This window comes from Hypomesus nipponensis, chromosome 10 (genome assembly GCF_054491055.1).
Source record: "Hypomesus nipponensis isolate SF chromosome 10, ASM5449105v1, whole genome shotgun sequence".
Taxonomy (NCBI): domain Eukaryota; kingdom Metazoa; phylum Chordata; class Actinopteri; order Osmeriformes; family Osmeridae; genus Hypomesus; species Hypomesus nipponensis.
The window spans coordinates 15584085-15601904 of NC_140370.1; the positions used below are offsets into that span (position 1 = coordinate 15584085).

A 17820-nucleotide genomic window follows, 5' to 3' on the forward strand; every position below is an offset into this window, starting at 1 on the left:
TTTGGAAATAGTTTACAATTTCCCTCCCTCAAGTCAAGGGGTTTGGAGTGTATTCGAAACACAGGTCCGATGTTTCAGAATTCTCAAGTGCTATTAATTAAATAGCCTACATATTCAAGACGAAACAATAAAAGTTAAATTCTGAAACGGCTAATCGTAGCTGACTATAAAAACGGAACAAAACAAAACACCTCATCCCGGTCATACCTCACAATCCTACAATATTTGTATGCTTATATTGCACTCACAAGGTGGTTTCATACTTTGTATCACTTCTGTCTTGCAAAGGCTTCAGATTTGACAGGACAACAATAGGTGGGAGGGGGCATCTGTTCCCTAGATTGTTGGCCAGCATACTAAATCCTACCACTTTAACAAACTTTTTGTTTCGTATTTCAAGGTGATACTAGAAAGAAGCTTTTCCAACTGACAACTTCATTGCCTTGACCATGGCCCTGCTTCACCTGATTGGCTGATCAGTGGCAAGGGCCGGGGCCAATCCAACGCTGCCTTTCATTCAAATGCACTTCCAGTAGAAAAGGTTAACCGCTAGGTAGCAACTGTTGACTAAATCTACTTTCCACATAAAGGTTGTATTCGGGAAGGGGAGGATCTTAAGCGAGGCACCCTAGATTAAAAAAAAGAAACAGTTATATACTGAAAAGCTATTTTACACTTAAAATGGTTCCAGCCATAAGCCAAAACCAAATTCTACTTCTTTCAAGAGGACGTTTCTGTGTAAAAGCGGCAAAGCTAGGACAGGACAAGCGCGCGCACCATCTCAGTCTACCCGTTGTCTACGAGCAGATTATCAGCAACACTATTTGAAACCACAGGAGTAAAACATTAATCGACTTGGAATAGTTTGAGATAAAGGTAGGGTTTCATCCGGATCATTCTCTCACCCCTTCACACACCCCCACTGCTTAGCATCCTTCTTGTGACCACCAATTTTTCTTAGCTTTTTTAATATATATATATATATAGATATATGTATATATATATATTTTAACGATAGAAACATTGGCCTCCACAGGTACTCAAGTTAAATACATCTACTGCTGCACGTCTTGGCATTTTCAAACCCAAACACCTCTTAAGGAAGCATTTGGTGCTGTAGTGACCTTTTCCATCTGTACAACAGGACAGGACAAGTAGTGCTCAATGCCAACTAGTCAATTCAAACCGTTTTTTTTTTTTTTTTTTTTTTTTTAAAGAAGCATGTAAAATCTACCCAGAGAAAGTGTGATACAACCAAAATAAAGAAAAAAAGAATGATAAAATGTACAGGTTAGCCTTGACAGAACGTGGTAGGATTTTCTCTTTCTGCTGTATTAAAGTTTTTTTTTTGTTGTCTAATTTTCTTATTCAGACATCAGTATAGTACATTCAGCTTGGTACAGCAGACTACTTAGGACAAGGATGACGACAAACTGTGCAACGAAACAAAGCTACACATCAGGTCAAATGTACGTGGATCCTTTGGCCAAGACTGTGCTCTGCTCTGTGCTGGATGACAAGGTCTTGTGTTTCATTGAATATTAAATCCCATTTCTTCTTTTTTTTTTTTTTTGTATAGTTGCAGACAGAGAGAAAAAGATTGGGGGTGGGGGGGGAGACAGAGAGAGAGGGAGGAAACACAGAGAGGAGATCTGTACAGGTCATGAATATTTATATATTTATATTCAAAACTCGTCCCCCCAGACCAAAGCCTGGGCTGGTAGGGGGCTGTGGGTCACTGTGTGATGGGATGAGGGGTTGTCATGGTGATAGAAGCCACACCTCCGATGATGATGCGAGTCATCCTCCCGTCTTCAGCTGCTGAGGCGGGGGGGGGGGGGCGAGGGAGGGTAAGGTTAGATAGGTGAGACATTAGCAGACACATGATCACATCCACAACTACAGTTATAAAAACTAGAGACTTCATTTGGTCGAGTGGGGGTAGGAGAGGAAGAGAGGGAGGGATGGAGAGAGGGGGGAAGTTAAATCAAGACCAGAGTTAGAGTGACCTACTTCTTGTCCTGTTTGGCTCCTCCGCCCCCCCTGATGGCCACAGCCTGGCTGTTCTGGTAGAGGCCCCCTCCGCTGCGGATCACGTTGGGGTGCGTGGGAGACGCCACGGGGGGTTGCCCTGGGCGGATGGGTTTGGCTGCAGGGACGGAAGGCAGAGTCAGGTGTGGGGCACAGGTACTTTAAAAAGACTCTGGGAAAAGTTGATGGGCTGACTACCCTTTTTTTTTTTACTCAAGTTACTCAAGTTTAGGAAGGTAAAATAGTTTTTTGGGGGTGGTTCTGAAAAGGTTGAAAAAATATTTTTCGAAAACAAGGTTAGAAAGATTTTTTTGCAAGGTTTACTAAACATTTGACAGATTAAAACTACAGTAACGAGCCTGGCTTGAAAAAATGCAAGAACTGAAAGTAAATGTGAGTGAAGGAGTGTGTGTGTGTGTGTCTCACCGATCTGAGCAGAATGCCCCCTCCTGGCCATGTTCTTAGCCCTCACGGCCTCCTTGATGCGGTCCACCTCCTGCTGGTAGCGCTTGCGGTCGCGGGCGGCGTTCTCCTTGGCCTCCTTCAGGGCCGTCTCCAGGGCCTTGACCCGCTCCGCCGTGGCCCGCAGACGCTTCTCCAGCTTGGGCAGCTCACAGCGCAGGTCAGCGTTGTCACGCACCAGCTGGGAGTGAGGGAGAGGTGGAAGAGAGGGAGAGGAGAAAGAGGTGGAAGAGAGGGAGAAGTGGATGGAGAGAGAAAGGAGGTGGATGGAGAGGGAGGGGAGAGTGCAGAAGAATACAGCCAAAAACGGAAGGGGGGAGGATAGAAAGAGAGAGACTGTTAAGTAAACTATTCAGGTAGTGTTGGCAGACTGTAGGAGAGCTGCTCTGCTGTTGCTCACCTGCTTGTGAACCTTGGTGAGCTGCTCCAGGTTGTTCTCCAGGAAGGAGATCTTCTGTTTCTGGGCCGCGCTGCCTCCTGTGTCATCAGAGTCCATCTCTGCACTCTGCACAGACATAACACACACTCTGTCAAACCACAAAGTAAGCGAACAGGAAATGGAGGCATGCACAGCCACTGGAGGAGCCACACACACTCCAGCATGCACCCCTAGACATACGCACACTCCTTTTTTTTACCTTTTTAACTCGAGTGGCCAGGTCCTGGACGAAGAGCTTCCTAAGGTTGTGCAGAGTCTGGAGTTCCTTAGCCTGATTTGAAAACAGAGAGGGGGGAGGGGAGAACGAGAGAGAGTTTTAGGATGAACGTGTCAGTGGACAGTGTGTCTAGTTGGTGTCAGTGTCCGCATAAATGTAAATGGATACAGACACCACCTCCTCCTTCACCGGGAAGCCCAGCCCTGGGCCAGTTGACTCACCACTGTCTCCTCCAGCCCCTTCAGATCCTGTCTGGCCTGCTCCCTCCTGTCCTGCATCACCCTGCAACACCACAGCAACACACTGGGGTCAGGGGTCAGCCTCACACAAACTGGGTGCTAAGGGTTAAACAGGAAGTGACAGAGATAGAGACAGATAGTGATAAGGAGAGATAGAGATGGAGGGAGACAAAGGTAGTGATAGAGAGACAAAGGTAGGGATGGCGAGATAGAAGTAGAGGTAGGGATAGAGACACAGAGATAGAGGTAGGGATAGAGAGAAATTGAAACAGAGAGAGACATGGGTGCTGTGTGTGTGTGTACGTACGTGAGCTCGTGCAGCTTGCGGCTCTTCTCCTGATCGGTGGACTTGAGCTTCTCGTGCTCCACCCTCAGCCTCTCCTGCTCCAGCATGATCTTCTGGTTCAGACTGGACAACACACACACACACACACACATATCAGACCACGCAGCTCTGTGTGACCGTATATCTATGATGGTCACTCCCGCAGGTCCGTGTCACTGCGTGTCTACGGTTCTTACTCCTGCAAATCTGTGATCAGTTTCTCCTTCTTCTCCAGCTCGTCTCTCAGGCTACTGATCTGCTTCTGATGGGCCTCGCGGTGACCGTGGATCTGCTTCTCCACAGCCTCCTGGGGAGAAGGGGTCAAAGGTCAGCCGCCAACACCACAAGTCAGAGGGCATTGGCCAACACAACAGTTCAAAGGTCGTCCGTCGGGGTGTTGATGTTGTTGTGCTCACAGGTATCCCACACCGTGGGAACATGGCTCCACGTTCACCCTCCTGTATGGGATCATGGCTGGACAGATCAATTTGATGATTTATATGAATTAAACATTGTCCGTACCTTGACTTCGTTGGCTGACTGGATCTCATTCTCCTTCTCCATGGCATGAACTTTCTCTGTAAAAAGACATTCATATACATCATCAGTTTGCTCTCATGGGCGCAAAATCAGAGAGCCCTAATGAGAGAGAGAACAGAGAGAGACAGAAAAAGAGGTACCCTGGGCGTTGATCTTGACCAGCTCCTCGTTGAGGGAGTCCACGTTCTCCTCCAACTGCCTCTTCTTCTGCTCCACGTTCTGCAAGTACTCCGTCAGAGACTTGATCTTAGCCTCGTGCTGGTGAGAGGTGGGGGGAGGGAGGAGAGAGTGAGATCAAGAGGAGGAGATGAGCATTAGTCCCTATGGATCCATATAACACCTGGACCATTAGGGTTAGGCTAAGGCCTCAAAATCCCCCACTATCTGACACCAAGTGCAAAGATCCAATCCAGCGTTCAGGCTGGTCTCGTACCTGGGAGATGCGCAGCTGGCAGGCGGCCAGCTCCTTCTCGTTCTCCTCCATCTTCTGGTTGCTCTCAGACTGGGTGCTCTCCAGCTGCCTGCTGCGCTTCACCAGGGTCTTCACCTCCGACTTCATCTTACTGATGTAGAGACGAGCCACCGTGAACTCCTCGTCTATCAGTCCGCTGCCCTCGTGTTGCTAAGGGAGGGAGAGAGAGAGACAGAAAGCAAGAGAGAGAGAGCGAGAGAGAGAGACAGTGAGACAGAGGGAAGAGAGAAAGATAAGGAGATACGAAGACAGAGAGAGTTAACCGACACGACTGAACAGCAGATAGCCTGTACGCTACCCCCCCCAGGAGAGGGTGCAGTGAGGCCCTACCTTGATGTCATTGCTGCCTACGGCAATGCCGATCTCCGCCAGGTCCTTGAGCAGTGAGGACATCATCTCTGTCACCCTCTTTTTCTGGTGATTGGACATCTCCTTCAGCTTCTGCAGCTCAGAGTCGATGGAGGACAGGACGGACTGGGGGAGGGACACGGTCACTGTCACCATGCTGTACAGTGGACAAGTCCTATTCTCTTCTCACTAACACATGTCATTGTTCATTTCAATATGCACACGATGGGGTTTCAAAAACAACTACCTAACCAGCTAACCAACCAGTCAACAAGCCAGCTACCCAACCAGAAAAGCGGTTAACAACCAGACACAGCCTCGTACCGATTTCTGGTTGAGCTCGTCGCTGAGCATCTCGAACTCCTTAGTCTTGTCCTCCACCTCCTGGCTCTTCTGGTCGTAGTTGACGGCCAGCTCCTCCAGGGCCTGCAGCACCTCCTTCACCTCCTCCTTGGACGCCTCGTTCTCCGCCTGCAGGCGGTTCAGCTCCCCCTGCAGGTTGTCGTGGTCGCGGCGAGACGACGACAGGAGCTACCAGCAGGAGGGAGGGGGAGGGGGGAGAGAAGAAGTGAGGAAGGGCGAGATAGAGAGAGATGGAGAGAGAGGAAGGGTGGGCGAGAGAAAGGAAGGAGGGGGGAGAGAAAGAGGTTAACATTTTGAAATTCGGTGGATGTGTGTTAAATTAAAAACTGTGCATATGCAGAAACACAAGAAAAAGCTATGCATCAGAGTGTACATGGATATACGTAGTATCCAACTCATATTGTGATGAATTTGCAACGCTGCAATTCTAGGCTGAAACCACCAGAGGTCCTACTGGGCCAACAGAATGTTCCTTGGTTCCAAACAGCCCAAGGCTCCATAAACTGCATGAGGCTTCCTCATTGGATTTATCCTGATACATTCTATAATCCTGGGGCCTGGGGAGGGGCCAAACTACATTTACATTTAGCAGACGCTCTTATCCAGAGCGACTTACAGTAAGTACAGGGACATTCCCCAGAGGCAAGTAGGGTGAAGTCCCTTGCCCAAGGACACTACGTCATTTGGCACGGCGGGGAATCGATCCGGCAACCTTCTGATTACTAGCCCGACTCCCTCACCGCTCAGCCACCTGACTCCTGAAGTCATCAACTTCAGAGAACTCAAACACTGGCCCTTAGCCTGGGTCTAGCCCCCTAGCCTGGGTCTAGCCCCCCAGGCTGGGTCTAGCCCCCTAGCCTGGATCAGCCCTCCTCCTCCTCCTCCTCCTCACCTCATCCTGGTCCAGCATCTGTTGTTTCAGTTTCTCCACCAGCTGACTCTGCTGGTTGATCTCATCGTCCTGCACAGAGAAACAACACAACGTGATCGCTCGTTATTCATTTTTACATGTAGTCATTTAGCAGACGCTCTTATCTAGAGCGACTTACAGTATGTACAGGGACAATCCCCCCGAGGTAAGTAGGGTGAAGTGCCTTGCCCAAGGACACAATGACATTTTGCACGGCTGGGAATTGAACCAGCAACCTTCTGATTACTAGCCCAATTCCCTATCCGCTCAGCCACCTGACTCCCATCCTGGGATAACTGACACAAAGACACACACACACACAGATGTGCACACAGACACACATATACACACACCAGGGAGGAGAGATCCAAACACACACACACCTTGTCGTCCAACTGGTTGTACAGCTTAGCCAGCTCCGCCTCACACTTGCCCTTCTCTGCGTCCGTCAGACGGACCCCCGGGACGTTGGGCGTGGAGGCGGGCTTGTCGTTGGGGACGTTGTCCAGGGCCAGCACCTCCGCGTTGGCCTTCTCCTTGTCGAACTGCTCGTCCACCGGCACGCTCTCTCCTGCAGGGGGCGCAGCGACAGGGTCAGGTGGTTGTGGAGCAGGACAGGATACAAATTGGGAGGAGGAGAGCGACAGTAACGTGATAGCAACGGAGAGGAAAGGAGAGAAGGAGATAAGACAAAAGAGAGGGATGCAGAACAGACAGCAAGACACGAGAGAAAGAGAGAAGACAAGCGGATGGTCAGACAGACAGACTTACAAGTGGTTGGGCACACAGACAGACAGAGACAGAAGGTCAGGTAGACAGACAGAAACAGACAGTCAGACAGACAGTCAGGGTGGTCAGACAGACAGGTGGTCAGACAGACAGACAGGTGGTCAGGCAGGCAGACAGACAGAAACAGTCAGACAGACAGGGTGGTCTCACCGTTCCTCCAGCGATTCAGCTCGTTCTCCAGCCAGGTGACGGTGCTGCGCAGGGTCTTGTTCTTCTCCTTCTCCCTCTCGTACTTCTTCTTCCACTGCTCTGCCGTCAGCTCCACGTTCACACACACCGTATTTTTGATGGTCTTCGCTCTGGGAAACCACACAAATGCAACAGCATGTTTATCCACAATAGAGAATATATCGTGTACTCGGTTCGACAGACTTTTTTTTTCCCCTTGAAAGGATTTTAACCTAGATCTTCTTAATCAGAAGTCAAAATGCCATAGCCCTCCACTATACCCATCCCTAGTCACATGACGAAACACGGACAGTGGGCATAGCGTTGTGTGACCTGGCCTGGCCATGTGCTGGTTTGGGTGTTGCTTGATTCGACTCACCTCTGTCCGAACATGAGGGTGGACTTGCTCTCCGACTCGTTGTAGGAGGAGGGGGAGCAGCAGATGATGATGGTGGTCCGACAGTTCCCCCCAGGGAGTCCTGCAGGATACGGGTCATCTTGCTGTCTCTGTAGGGGATGTATGCCTGGAGCACACGGGGAAGAGCAGGGGGATCAGACAAAATGTGTAGGATGAGTCATTATAGTTGGTGCTGTCAGTTCAACGCTTTATTAACAGCGTTAACGCAAACCCATTTCAACGGCGTACATTTTTTTTTTTTTTTTCACGTTCTTTTTGGCCTAGCAAACTTAGTAAACTTTAAGTTTTTTTCCACATGTTCTTGCACTATTGAACTACTGACGTTAGAAAAACTACAACACCACACCGGATCTAGCCAGACCGGAAACAAAACAACAGGCACGCCGCACACACTTGTTTGGGCTTGCGAGCCGGTGAAAGAGTAGTAGGCCAACGTTACGTTTTGAGTGGATGGTGAGTGCGAAATGCCTAAATGGATGCCAAAAAGATTCTGAATGGAAAGTTGACTTTAAAAAAGTTGCCAAATGGTTCATTGACAAAACCAAAGTGATCTGTGTGCTTTGTCGTTGTGAACTGAGCCATCATCGCAGCATGTCCAGTCTGAAATACCACTTGATGGCCAAGCACACAGCTGATGCGAATTCTCTGCCCCCCTCATCAAAGCCAGGCGATTGCAATGTTGTAAAACAAAAAAAAAAAAAAAAAAAAAAAACCTTTGCAGTGAAACTATGCTTAGTTCGATCCACTTTTTATAATTCATAGGTTTGACGTGTAGAAATATGAATAACCTTTAAACTAAAAGCTACACTATAACTATTGCTAAACATAAGCCAACACCTTCTCTTCTACATCTACGTATGTAGCGTTAGCATCTTTGGCTAAAAGGTCCGATGTTAGCATGTCTGCTAGCCAGACACGTAAGGTTAGCATCGCTGGACTCACCGAGCTCTCGGCCAGGGCGGAGATGACGTTACCCAGGGAAGAAAGAGACTTGTTGATGTTCTTGGCCTCATCCAGTACAGCTCCTTCTGCTCCCGTCTTACTGACCTGAGAGAGAGGAGGGAGAGACATAAAGAGAGGGAGGAGAGAGAGACAGGGTTAGCCTAGCTTGCTCACAGGTAAGAGGGACATCACAGGGAATCATCACATTTGTATTAAAGCTTGTTTGAGGACAAGACGTAGGAATTAGAACGTGAGAGAAAAGATGTTCATTCAGGAACTAAGTGATACACCTTTTTTTTTATAATACTTTCCAGAAACAGTGTTTTGGTGATGTGGTCTAGTTCGAATATGTTCTCGTAGCACGGCTGATAATTAATGGACTGGAGCAGCAATGGGTCACCAATGGTTCATGGTCTATATACGAGGTTAATGGATAAACAAAGGAGGAGGACAGGAGATGATGGGTCACTACAGGGGCCAGAGCTTTGAGAGAGAAAGCGAAAGAGAAAGAGCGAGAGAGAGCGAGAGAGAGAGAGAGAAGAAAAGAGGACGATAGGGGTCAAAGAGGGGGAGATAGAAAATAAAAGTGGAAAGGGAGTGATGGATGTGGTCAGAGAGGAGCAGAGAGGAGAGCAGGAGGGAGGGAGGTAATTTGATGTGTGTAGGAAGGGGGGGGGGGGAGGGAGGGAGGTAGCAGAGCGATTGGGAGAAAAACGAGCCATGAAGAAAGTCCACTAGCTAGCAGTTACACCAGGATCTTAAAAGCTATCCTGCCCACACCCGGCCAGATTTGACTAGACCAGGCCACATCGGTTTGAATAAAAACAAACCGGATCAAACCGGACCAGGCCAGACTGAACAGGCCAGACCGGACAAAATCAGATCAGACCGGATCAAACGAGAGCAGACGGGATCAGAGCAGGGTGTAAGGGTGAGCCCTGTCCTCTCACCTTCTCACTGCCAGCCAGATCCACCAGGTAGAGCTTCCCACTCAGCTTCTGCTCCGTCTGAGTGTTCTCCTGCTTCACGTTGATCAGGAAGATGCTGTGACTGCGGGAGCTGTGCTCATTCATGTCTGCCGGAACACACACACACACCACACAACACACACACACCACACCACACAACACAACACACACACACCACACAACACACGCACACAACACACGCACACACCTTCTTTTAGAGTGCCCACAAGGTTCCTTTTATAACGCACTCTTCCTTTTATCAACGCTTTTATACTTTCCCCAAAACCATTAGTAATAACTAGAACTCCCGAACATCAAAGCTGACGTAAACAACCACATTGAATGTAGAGTACGGCACAGTATAGGACTGGGTTCGTCTCTTACTTGTGACTGCTACGTGTCGGTTCGATTTGCCTTCATCGATGGTGTCCATGACTTCCTCAGGGCTGCAGACAAACCTCTCAGTGCAGCCCTTTGATCCAAAACAAACATACACCAGATTACCTCTGTCATATCCATGAGGTGTTGTCAACATAAAAGTACAAGCGCAACACTGGCTTAATTCGATTTGTCTCTATCGAACAAGTCGCTATTTGCTTTGTATGAATTATGCCAGAGGTCTTCAACCCTGGTCCTCAGGGACCCCCTGTCCTGCACGTTTTAGATGTTTCCCTGCTCCAACACACCTGATTCAAATGAATGGTCATTAACAGACTTCTGCATAACTAGATAACGACACATTCATTTGAATCAGGTGTGTTGGAGCAGGGAAACATCTAAAACATGCAGGACAGGGGGTCCCTGAGGACCTGGGTTGAAGACCTCTGAATTATGCCATGGGTCTGCAGGGGAAAGTGAACATTCAAGGTGAAAAGATTTCCTCTCACCTTCACATACGGCACACGGTTTTTGTCTTCGTGCACGGACAGGTTGGTCTTTGACACTGGAGAGGAGAAGGAGAGGTTGACTGCAGCTGAATCACAATGTTTCAGGGCATGCTGCTTCTAGACTGTGTAATTACTGTCTAACACAGTGCACTCTGCAGAGGGCTGCCAGTGAGGCATCGTTTAGCTGGCCAGGGAACACCTATGATGTTAGACACTGATTGCCTACAGGGGGTGGGGGAAAAGATGCATGCAGCTTATTCACACATTATCATTTGTATGTGGCACACACACACACACACACACACACACACCATTAATTCTGATATTTGTTACATCTGCTGCTGTGCACCACCCTCTTATCTTTCCTAAACATTCATTACCTCCATGTTTCAGAGCCATTAATTGGCTCGTTATGTAAACTAGCTAATTCTCCCACAGCTAGCAGACTTGATGGGAGATGTCCTCATTAGGCTCCCAAACAGGCACTTACCATCCAAAAGGTCCCGGATCTTGTCCAAGTAAATTTCAAAATATGAAACCTGTAAAAAAGGAAAAATAACAAATTAGCCAGAACACAAAAACTTTTCTTAAATGTTTAAGAACTACTTTTACCAAAAGGCATGTCAAAAGTGAGCTATTATTAGCATCTCATAGTATGGATTCGTACATAGAATTGTGTTTCTTTGAGAGAGAGGGTGCAAAGAGAAGCAAACAGGAACGAGACTAAAAACAGTTGTGCGCTCTCAACCGACCTTGATATGGAACTCCAGGTTCTCGTCCATGGAGTAGATGTAGTTGAAGATGTCCTGCACAATCCTGGGGATGATGCCCATCCCATCTGTGTCATGGAGGTTCCCCTGAAACAAATCCACTTGTATTTGTACGGCCCTTTTCACAAGCAACATCACAGAGCGCTTTGAGTGCACAGTACGTGCATAGTAGGTGTACAGTATTGTTGAGTGCATAGTAGGTGTACAGTATTGTACGCAAACTAAGCATCACAATTTGATGGTCATTAAAACTGGTTGTTTCTGGATGAAACCCGTCTGAATAGGTAGACAGTGCTGGTTCCAGACGCAGCTTCCTGGCTCCTGCAGTGAGTGAGCGTACCTCCATGGTGTGTGTCTTGCCGGATGATGTCTGTCCATAGGCGAATATTGTCCCGTTGTACCCCTCCAGCACATCTAAGAGAGAACAGACACAACGTAGCATCATTACTCACCTGCCAGTAACACATTTAAGGCTTTTTCACCAACCAGTAACAAACAGATGGAGTGATCAACCCAGGTTGTGAAAAGATCAATACAAATGTATCAACAAACTCAACAAAAAAATCTCTATTGAGTTCATCATTGACACTGCTTCAGATCTGCTGATCAACACGTGAACTTCCGGGGAGAAGCTGAAATGTGGGATATCGTTTTTAAGGAGGGCGCTCACCTTTGACAATCTTCTGAGCACAGGCATTGTACACTTGTTCCTGTGTTGTGTTGGACTGGAACACTCTGTCAAACATGTAGGGCTTGCCCTGCGGGGAGAGGGGAGATACACACACAGTCATGAGAATGTTGCATTTTAAATAAGTCTGTTAACTTTAGAGGCCTGCTGTCTCTGGTTATTCTCTACTGGATCCTCTCGATATCCTGCCATCTTTTTATTTCCGCATCCTCTCCTCCCTGCCTCTACCTCTACCCCCCTTTCTCCTCCCTGCCTCTACCTCCTCCCTGCCTCGTTATCCATCCCTCTATCCACTTATCCATCTCTCTCTCCACTCTCCTACCCATATCTCTTTTTATCCTCCTATAAATCATTTTTTGTTCCCTCCATCCAGGAACTTTTCTGGTGTCTGGCTCACACAGGGAAGCCAGAAGTGATGGAGCAAGTTCCAGTCCAGATCTACACAAAGCCAGGAGATCAATTAAACCCATCCTTTAGTCATAGAGATCTGATCTCCCACTGAACCCTGCATCAAACGCCCCCTGGCTACGCTCCTGGTTGGCATATTGACAACACAACTCAGCACATTTCTGTTTGAAATAACAGACAGCTCCCAGACACCCTTTATACCTCCCTGTATGCAGGCTGCAGTAACAGTGAGACTGCTACGCTGATTACAGAGAACCCAATCAGTCTTGGACACTCTTTCCCCGGTTGGCCGGCCGCCAGATGGTGATTTTCTGTCTCAATGTCAACACCTGGATAAAGGATCACAGGCTCCGTTCCCACGGTGACACGGCTTTCTCTGTTTACAGATGCTATGGAAACGGCCCACCCACAGGACTCTTGGTCATTAGTCGTAATCGAGGTGGTGCAGCCAATCAAAAAATATTACTTTGTTTGTAAACAAACAACACGTCATGCGTCATGACTGTGCCTTGCCTGACTGAACACATTTTCTTATTCTTGGTTGTGTTAGGCCTGGTAGTGTTTCAGGCCTGGTAGTGTTTCAGGCCTGGTAGTGTTTCAGGCCTGGTAGTGTGTATGGGCTGGTAGTGTTTCAGGCCTGGTAGTGTGTATGGGCTGGTAGTGTGTCTGGGCTGGTAGTGTGTCTGGACTGGTGCTACACGGTAAGGAAGGACTGGAGGAATGAGTTAATGATTGAGGGCAGAGCCTGGCCTTGGAGTCATCCATCCAGCAACATCAGCTGACGACTCAGGTCGCTCACAAGACATGACAGCACTTGAGTCCAGCCAGCCAAGCCAGCCAGCCAGCCAGCCAAATAGCTACCCAATCAAACATCCAGCCAGCCAGCCAGCCAAGCCAGCAAAACCACCAGCCAAATAGCTACCCAATTAAACATCCAGCCAGCCAGCCAGACAAACAGTTACCCAATCAAACATCCAGCCAGCCAAACAGCCACCCAGCCAAACAGCCAGCATACCAAACAGCCAACCAACCAGCCGGCCGGCCAACATCCATTAGTCCTGTCAACACATTTCATCCTACCCAGTCAGTAGCAACAGAAAATAACTACCTTCTAAGATCTCTGTTTTCAAAGTCAGTGGCCTAGTTATTTATGGTAGAATCTAACACAGGATATCTGTTCCACTGAGATTACTGTCTCAAGTCACAGTCGATGAGAAAAGAGCACTGTTTGTTTGTGGGCAGATAATCTTCAGTGATATATTGTGCTTTCGGCACATTTTAATTGGCAACGAACCAAAATAAACCAAAGGATATCCCCCATAGAGAAAAATATGAATTAAATAACCAAATTATAATTGAAACTTTGATTTACAGAAACACTTTAACCTGTGTTGTCTCTGCTCGTGACCTGCCAGGACTGGAACTAACAAGCAGACAAATCTTGTTCTGATCCAACATGGAGGAATCTTCTTCCCCTTCTCCCTTTTCCCTCCTCTCTACTTCCTCTGCTCCTCTCACCTTTCTCTTTACTTCATGTCCTCTACTCTCCTTCTCTTCCTCTACCCATCCTCCCCCTTTCCACTTCCTCTACCTTTCTGCCTCCCCTGGACTCCCTTTCCCTTCCTCTTCTCCTCTCCACTGCCTGTTTCCACAGTCAGATCTAAAAGTAGCCCTGCTGCCGAGTGTGCATGGGAGATGTGACATCATAGCCAGGGAGGCTGATGTGATCTTTGTGTGTGTGCACGAGTGACAGGGCAGTAATGGAGGCATGAATAATTCACTCCTGCCTTCGCCGTTCTTGCCAACCGCTGTCTGCCTCATTCGGTAGACGAGCTTCTTTGCCACCACACCGCCCCCCTCTCTCTCTCTCTTTCTTTCTTTCTCTTTCTTTTTCTATCGCTCTCTCTGTGTGAGTCTCTCTCTCTCTTTCCTTTTCAGTCCCTCTGTCTCTCTCCCCTTCTCTCGTTGTTGGGTGTGTGTATGGTACAAGGCTGGGAGAAGCTCCATTCAAAGTGAGACGCTGCTGAATACCGGTTTTTCTACTCGGCTGTTACAGAGCAGTAAACCACAGGGGGTGTGGTGTACACAGGCTGAATGACACGGCTACAACACAGCCAGCTCCCACCTCTGGTCACAACTGTGCTGGGAGACACTGACATGGGAGAATATCAGAGCAGAGGCTGCCTGGGCCTGCTGGAGCGGTTCAGTCGCTTCCCATCAAAGCTCAGGTGACAGGGGCACAGCAGGAGGCCCTTTCACAGAGGGCACACTGACCAGGACTGGTAGAAAAAATAAATAGGAGCTGAAGTAAGTGAGTCAGTCATCCCGGATAAGAGCACAAAGCAAAACACACGTAATAGTAATCAGCAGCCCCACCCTCCAGAGGATTCGCCAAGTGCCAGTTGCCATCTCTGATTGGTGGAACAGCTGGTTGCCAGGAGAGAGACAGCAGAGATTACCCAGGGGGGCGAGCAGAGCAAGTGCTGCCTAAGTTACTGCTGGTGGTTATGAGTACAACAGCACAATGCTGTATTATGTATATAATCATAACGTCGCGTGTTGTAATTTTTTCAGACGCTTTTATCGAAAGTGATGTATGGGGGGGGGGGGGGGGGTTGAACCTTAAGGGAGCAGGCGGACCCTGATATTGTCTCCTTACTTTACTTGAAAAACTGTAATGATGCCATCTTGAGAATCCAGTGCCTTCTTCAAAGTTGAGTCATTTTAAGTTTTCTTCATTGGATTCTGCTAGTCAGTCTTTGTGGGTGACACCTTAAAAGTTCCAGTTGACAGTTTGGCCCTTCCCGCTACAGAAGCAGCCCATTATCACAGTGCACACTTAAGATAATGTGAATAACTAGCTAGTTTGTTTCCCTAAAATGTGTTGCCATGTAATGATGTCAATGACTCATTCATTCAGCTATGCCAAGCAAGTGCTTAACAAGTTCGTGTAGTCTGTGTAACGGTGTAGCCTGCCGTTATTTCTACAAATTGAGACGAAGCTTACAGGACCAGAACAATTTAACTGTCGTCCGTTTCAAACAGTCACACAATCCAGCGCAACAAAAAAAAATCATACAAAAAAATCGAACAAGAGAAACAAAGTTTAATTCTTTTCTGAGGCGTGTCCAAATAGGCCCCTGCATCAAAGTCCAAGAAAAACAAATGAACTTCTTGAAGAGGAAATATATTCTTTAACCACCCTTTAAGACTTACTACAGCTTCATTGCTTTTCAAAAATTAAAAAGTAAAATAGCTGGCCTTTAGCGTCTGCATTCTATCATTCGTTTTATCGGTAGGCCAGTATGGAGTGTGAATTTGATGGGTGGCATGATATGGCATTAGGCTAAGACGCTTCATCCCATTTAACAGCAGGACAAAGAATGTGCATAGGGTGTGCCAGTGCCACACTAGACAAAATATTATTGAATAAAGACAAGGTCATTTGTTTTAGAAGCGCTAGAAGAGGTACTTAGGCACCAGTTCACGCCAAGGCATTTCCTTTTTTTTTTTTTTTTTACAAGAAGGATACACTCCCACTTTCCTTATCGTGTGTCGCGGGGTCTACGTGTAAGACGAGTAATTAGGTCAGGTAAAACAAACAGGGTACACTGGTATTATCACCGGTGGCTTGCTATTGAGTGCAATATCTTGAACTGACGAAAAATAGACTGTAGAAACTGACTCGACTTAATGGGACAGCTTCCCAAAGCATTGTGGTACGGCTTTGTGGGTGTAATTTCCATGTCCAATTATCGGTACCTTCCTAGCCATAGTCACTAGTTAAAACCTGGCTTTGTACAAGTTAGTTTCTACTTGGCTATTTCGTGATGTTTCCTAACAAAGTGTGACAAAGATTACCATTAACGTTAACTAAATAACAAGATAGATCGGCAGATATGCCATCGGCGATACACGGGACTGCTCGTCAGTGACTATGTTAATTTATTTATGTCTTCGTTATTTGGGTAGCTTAACTAGACGCTAGCTAGTAAAGTACAAATAGAATGTCGTGACGCGTTAGCAAGCTTAACTAGTAGCTAGCTAGCAAATGACAGCAGAGGAGTTATTTGGCTCGAGCTAGCTGGTATATCTAGCTAGCTAGTTAGCTAGACTTATAGCTAGCCAGCTTGCTAAATCGACGAGATATTACGATTTGTTGTCGGTATTAACATAAATATTGTGTCTATGTATGTGGAATAGTGATCAATGAACGCTAGCTCGCATTGTTAGCTGTCCCCAGTTGAGCGCTGGTAAAAGCTAGCTACCAGCTAGTAATTTTGTTTGCTGTCCCCGGTGGAGCGGTGATATGGGTCAACACTGAGAGCTGGCTTGTGTGGACAGGTCAGTGCTAGCTGACGTTAGCTACAAGCTAGCTAGCTCGGTTGGCAGGTTACCTCAAACCTCAAATGAAATGGCGCAGCGTAAACTATCACAGAGGGCACTCGCCCGAACTTGCAGAATTTAATCAAAATTACTTACCGCGATGACAACATTGTCTTCCCCTTGAAACTTTGGGATGTATTTATCCCCTCTGGTCACCTCTGAACTGTTCAGGGGCCTGAAACGGCACATCACTTTGATGGTGCACTCCGCCGGTACCTCCGCCATCTTTCTCGATTTATGAAGGCAAATTCACAATAAATTTAAAATATATCCCGGTTTTAGGGGAGGCCCGGGGTAAGGAGGGAGAGCCCCTGCCCCTTTGTCCCACGCTGCGTCTGGAAAGAGCAGCACTCGGTTAGATTTTCAATGCTAAAATGTCTAATTCTTCTAGGGTGTACTAAAATCACTTCCTCTCCAGTATGGAAGCCATGATGCCGGTGGATCACTGGCCAGCTCACCCCTCCTGTGGATCGCGTATACCCAATGACGTCACCTTCTCTGTTGTCAACACGCAACTTTAGTTGATACATTTTATATTTCAAAAAACAAGTATGATTAATTATACATATTGATAGAAGATAGTTTTTTTTTGTTTTATATTTTAGGGTAATTCAAAAATCTATTTTCGGAAAGGGTTTCCGTCTGAGACCTCAAATAAATCCCCGAAAACCGAGACACTTATTTTTGTAAGCAATATTATGCGTATCGGGAATGGAAATTACATTCAAATCTGTGTTAAAATCATGACCTCACACAGCAGATGTTACAGCAGAACTATACCGGAACGAAACAAGTGTTTGACAGGCAGTGCCCATCCCCACCGCTCCCAGCCATAACATATAGGCCTTTTTGTTCCACACAGCTCATTCCTTTACTGATTGACAGAGCAAGTGGTCGTTGACTGAGAAGACAGACTGAGGAGGGTGTGGTGTTGCTGAGAAACAGTTGTCAGAAGGCCATTGCTAGCCGCACCAGTCATTCTCCTGCGTCCCAGCTGGCACAACTAGTGTTCAAACTAAACAGAGAGCAAGACTGCTAGAATCACGGACA

The 17820-nt window shown here is 47.3% G+C and overlaps 1 protein-coding gene across 1 annotated transcript; it reads right to left on the minus strand.

The window, feature by feature from the left end:
- Window positions 1–1655: 1655 nt before the first annotated feature.
- LOC146271967 (kinesin-1 heavy chain-like) lies at window positions 1656–17215 on the minus strand. The gene is given in 27 exon segments (XM_084707106.1): window positions 1656–1821; window positions 2014–2149; window positions 2458–2674; window positions 2894–2998; window positions 3132–3203; window positions 3371–3431; window positions 3696–3797; window positions 3911–4020; window positions 4236–4291; window positions 4394–4511; window positions 4687–4875; window positions 5056–5199; window positions 5398–5604; window positions 6329–6397; window positions 6730–6917; window positions 7286–7434; window positions 7683–7776; window positions 7779–7827; window positions 8664–8768; window positions 9614–9738; window positions 10016–10103; window positions 10519–10574; window positions 11009–11057; window positions 11271–11375; window positions 11629–11702; window positions 11959–12046; window positions 16867–17215. Coding segments are annotated over 27 exon segments (2892 nt in total). The 5' UTR covers window positions 16996–17215; the 3' UTR covers window positions 1656–1814.
- Between the last annotated feature and the right edge of the window lie 605 nt (window positions 17216–17820).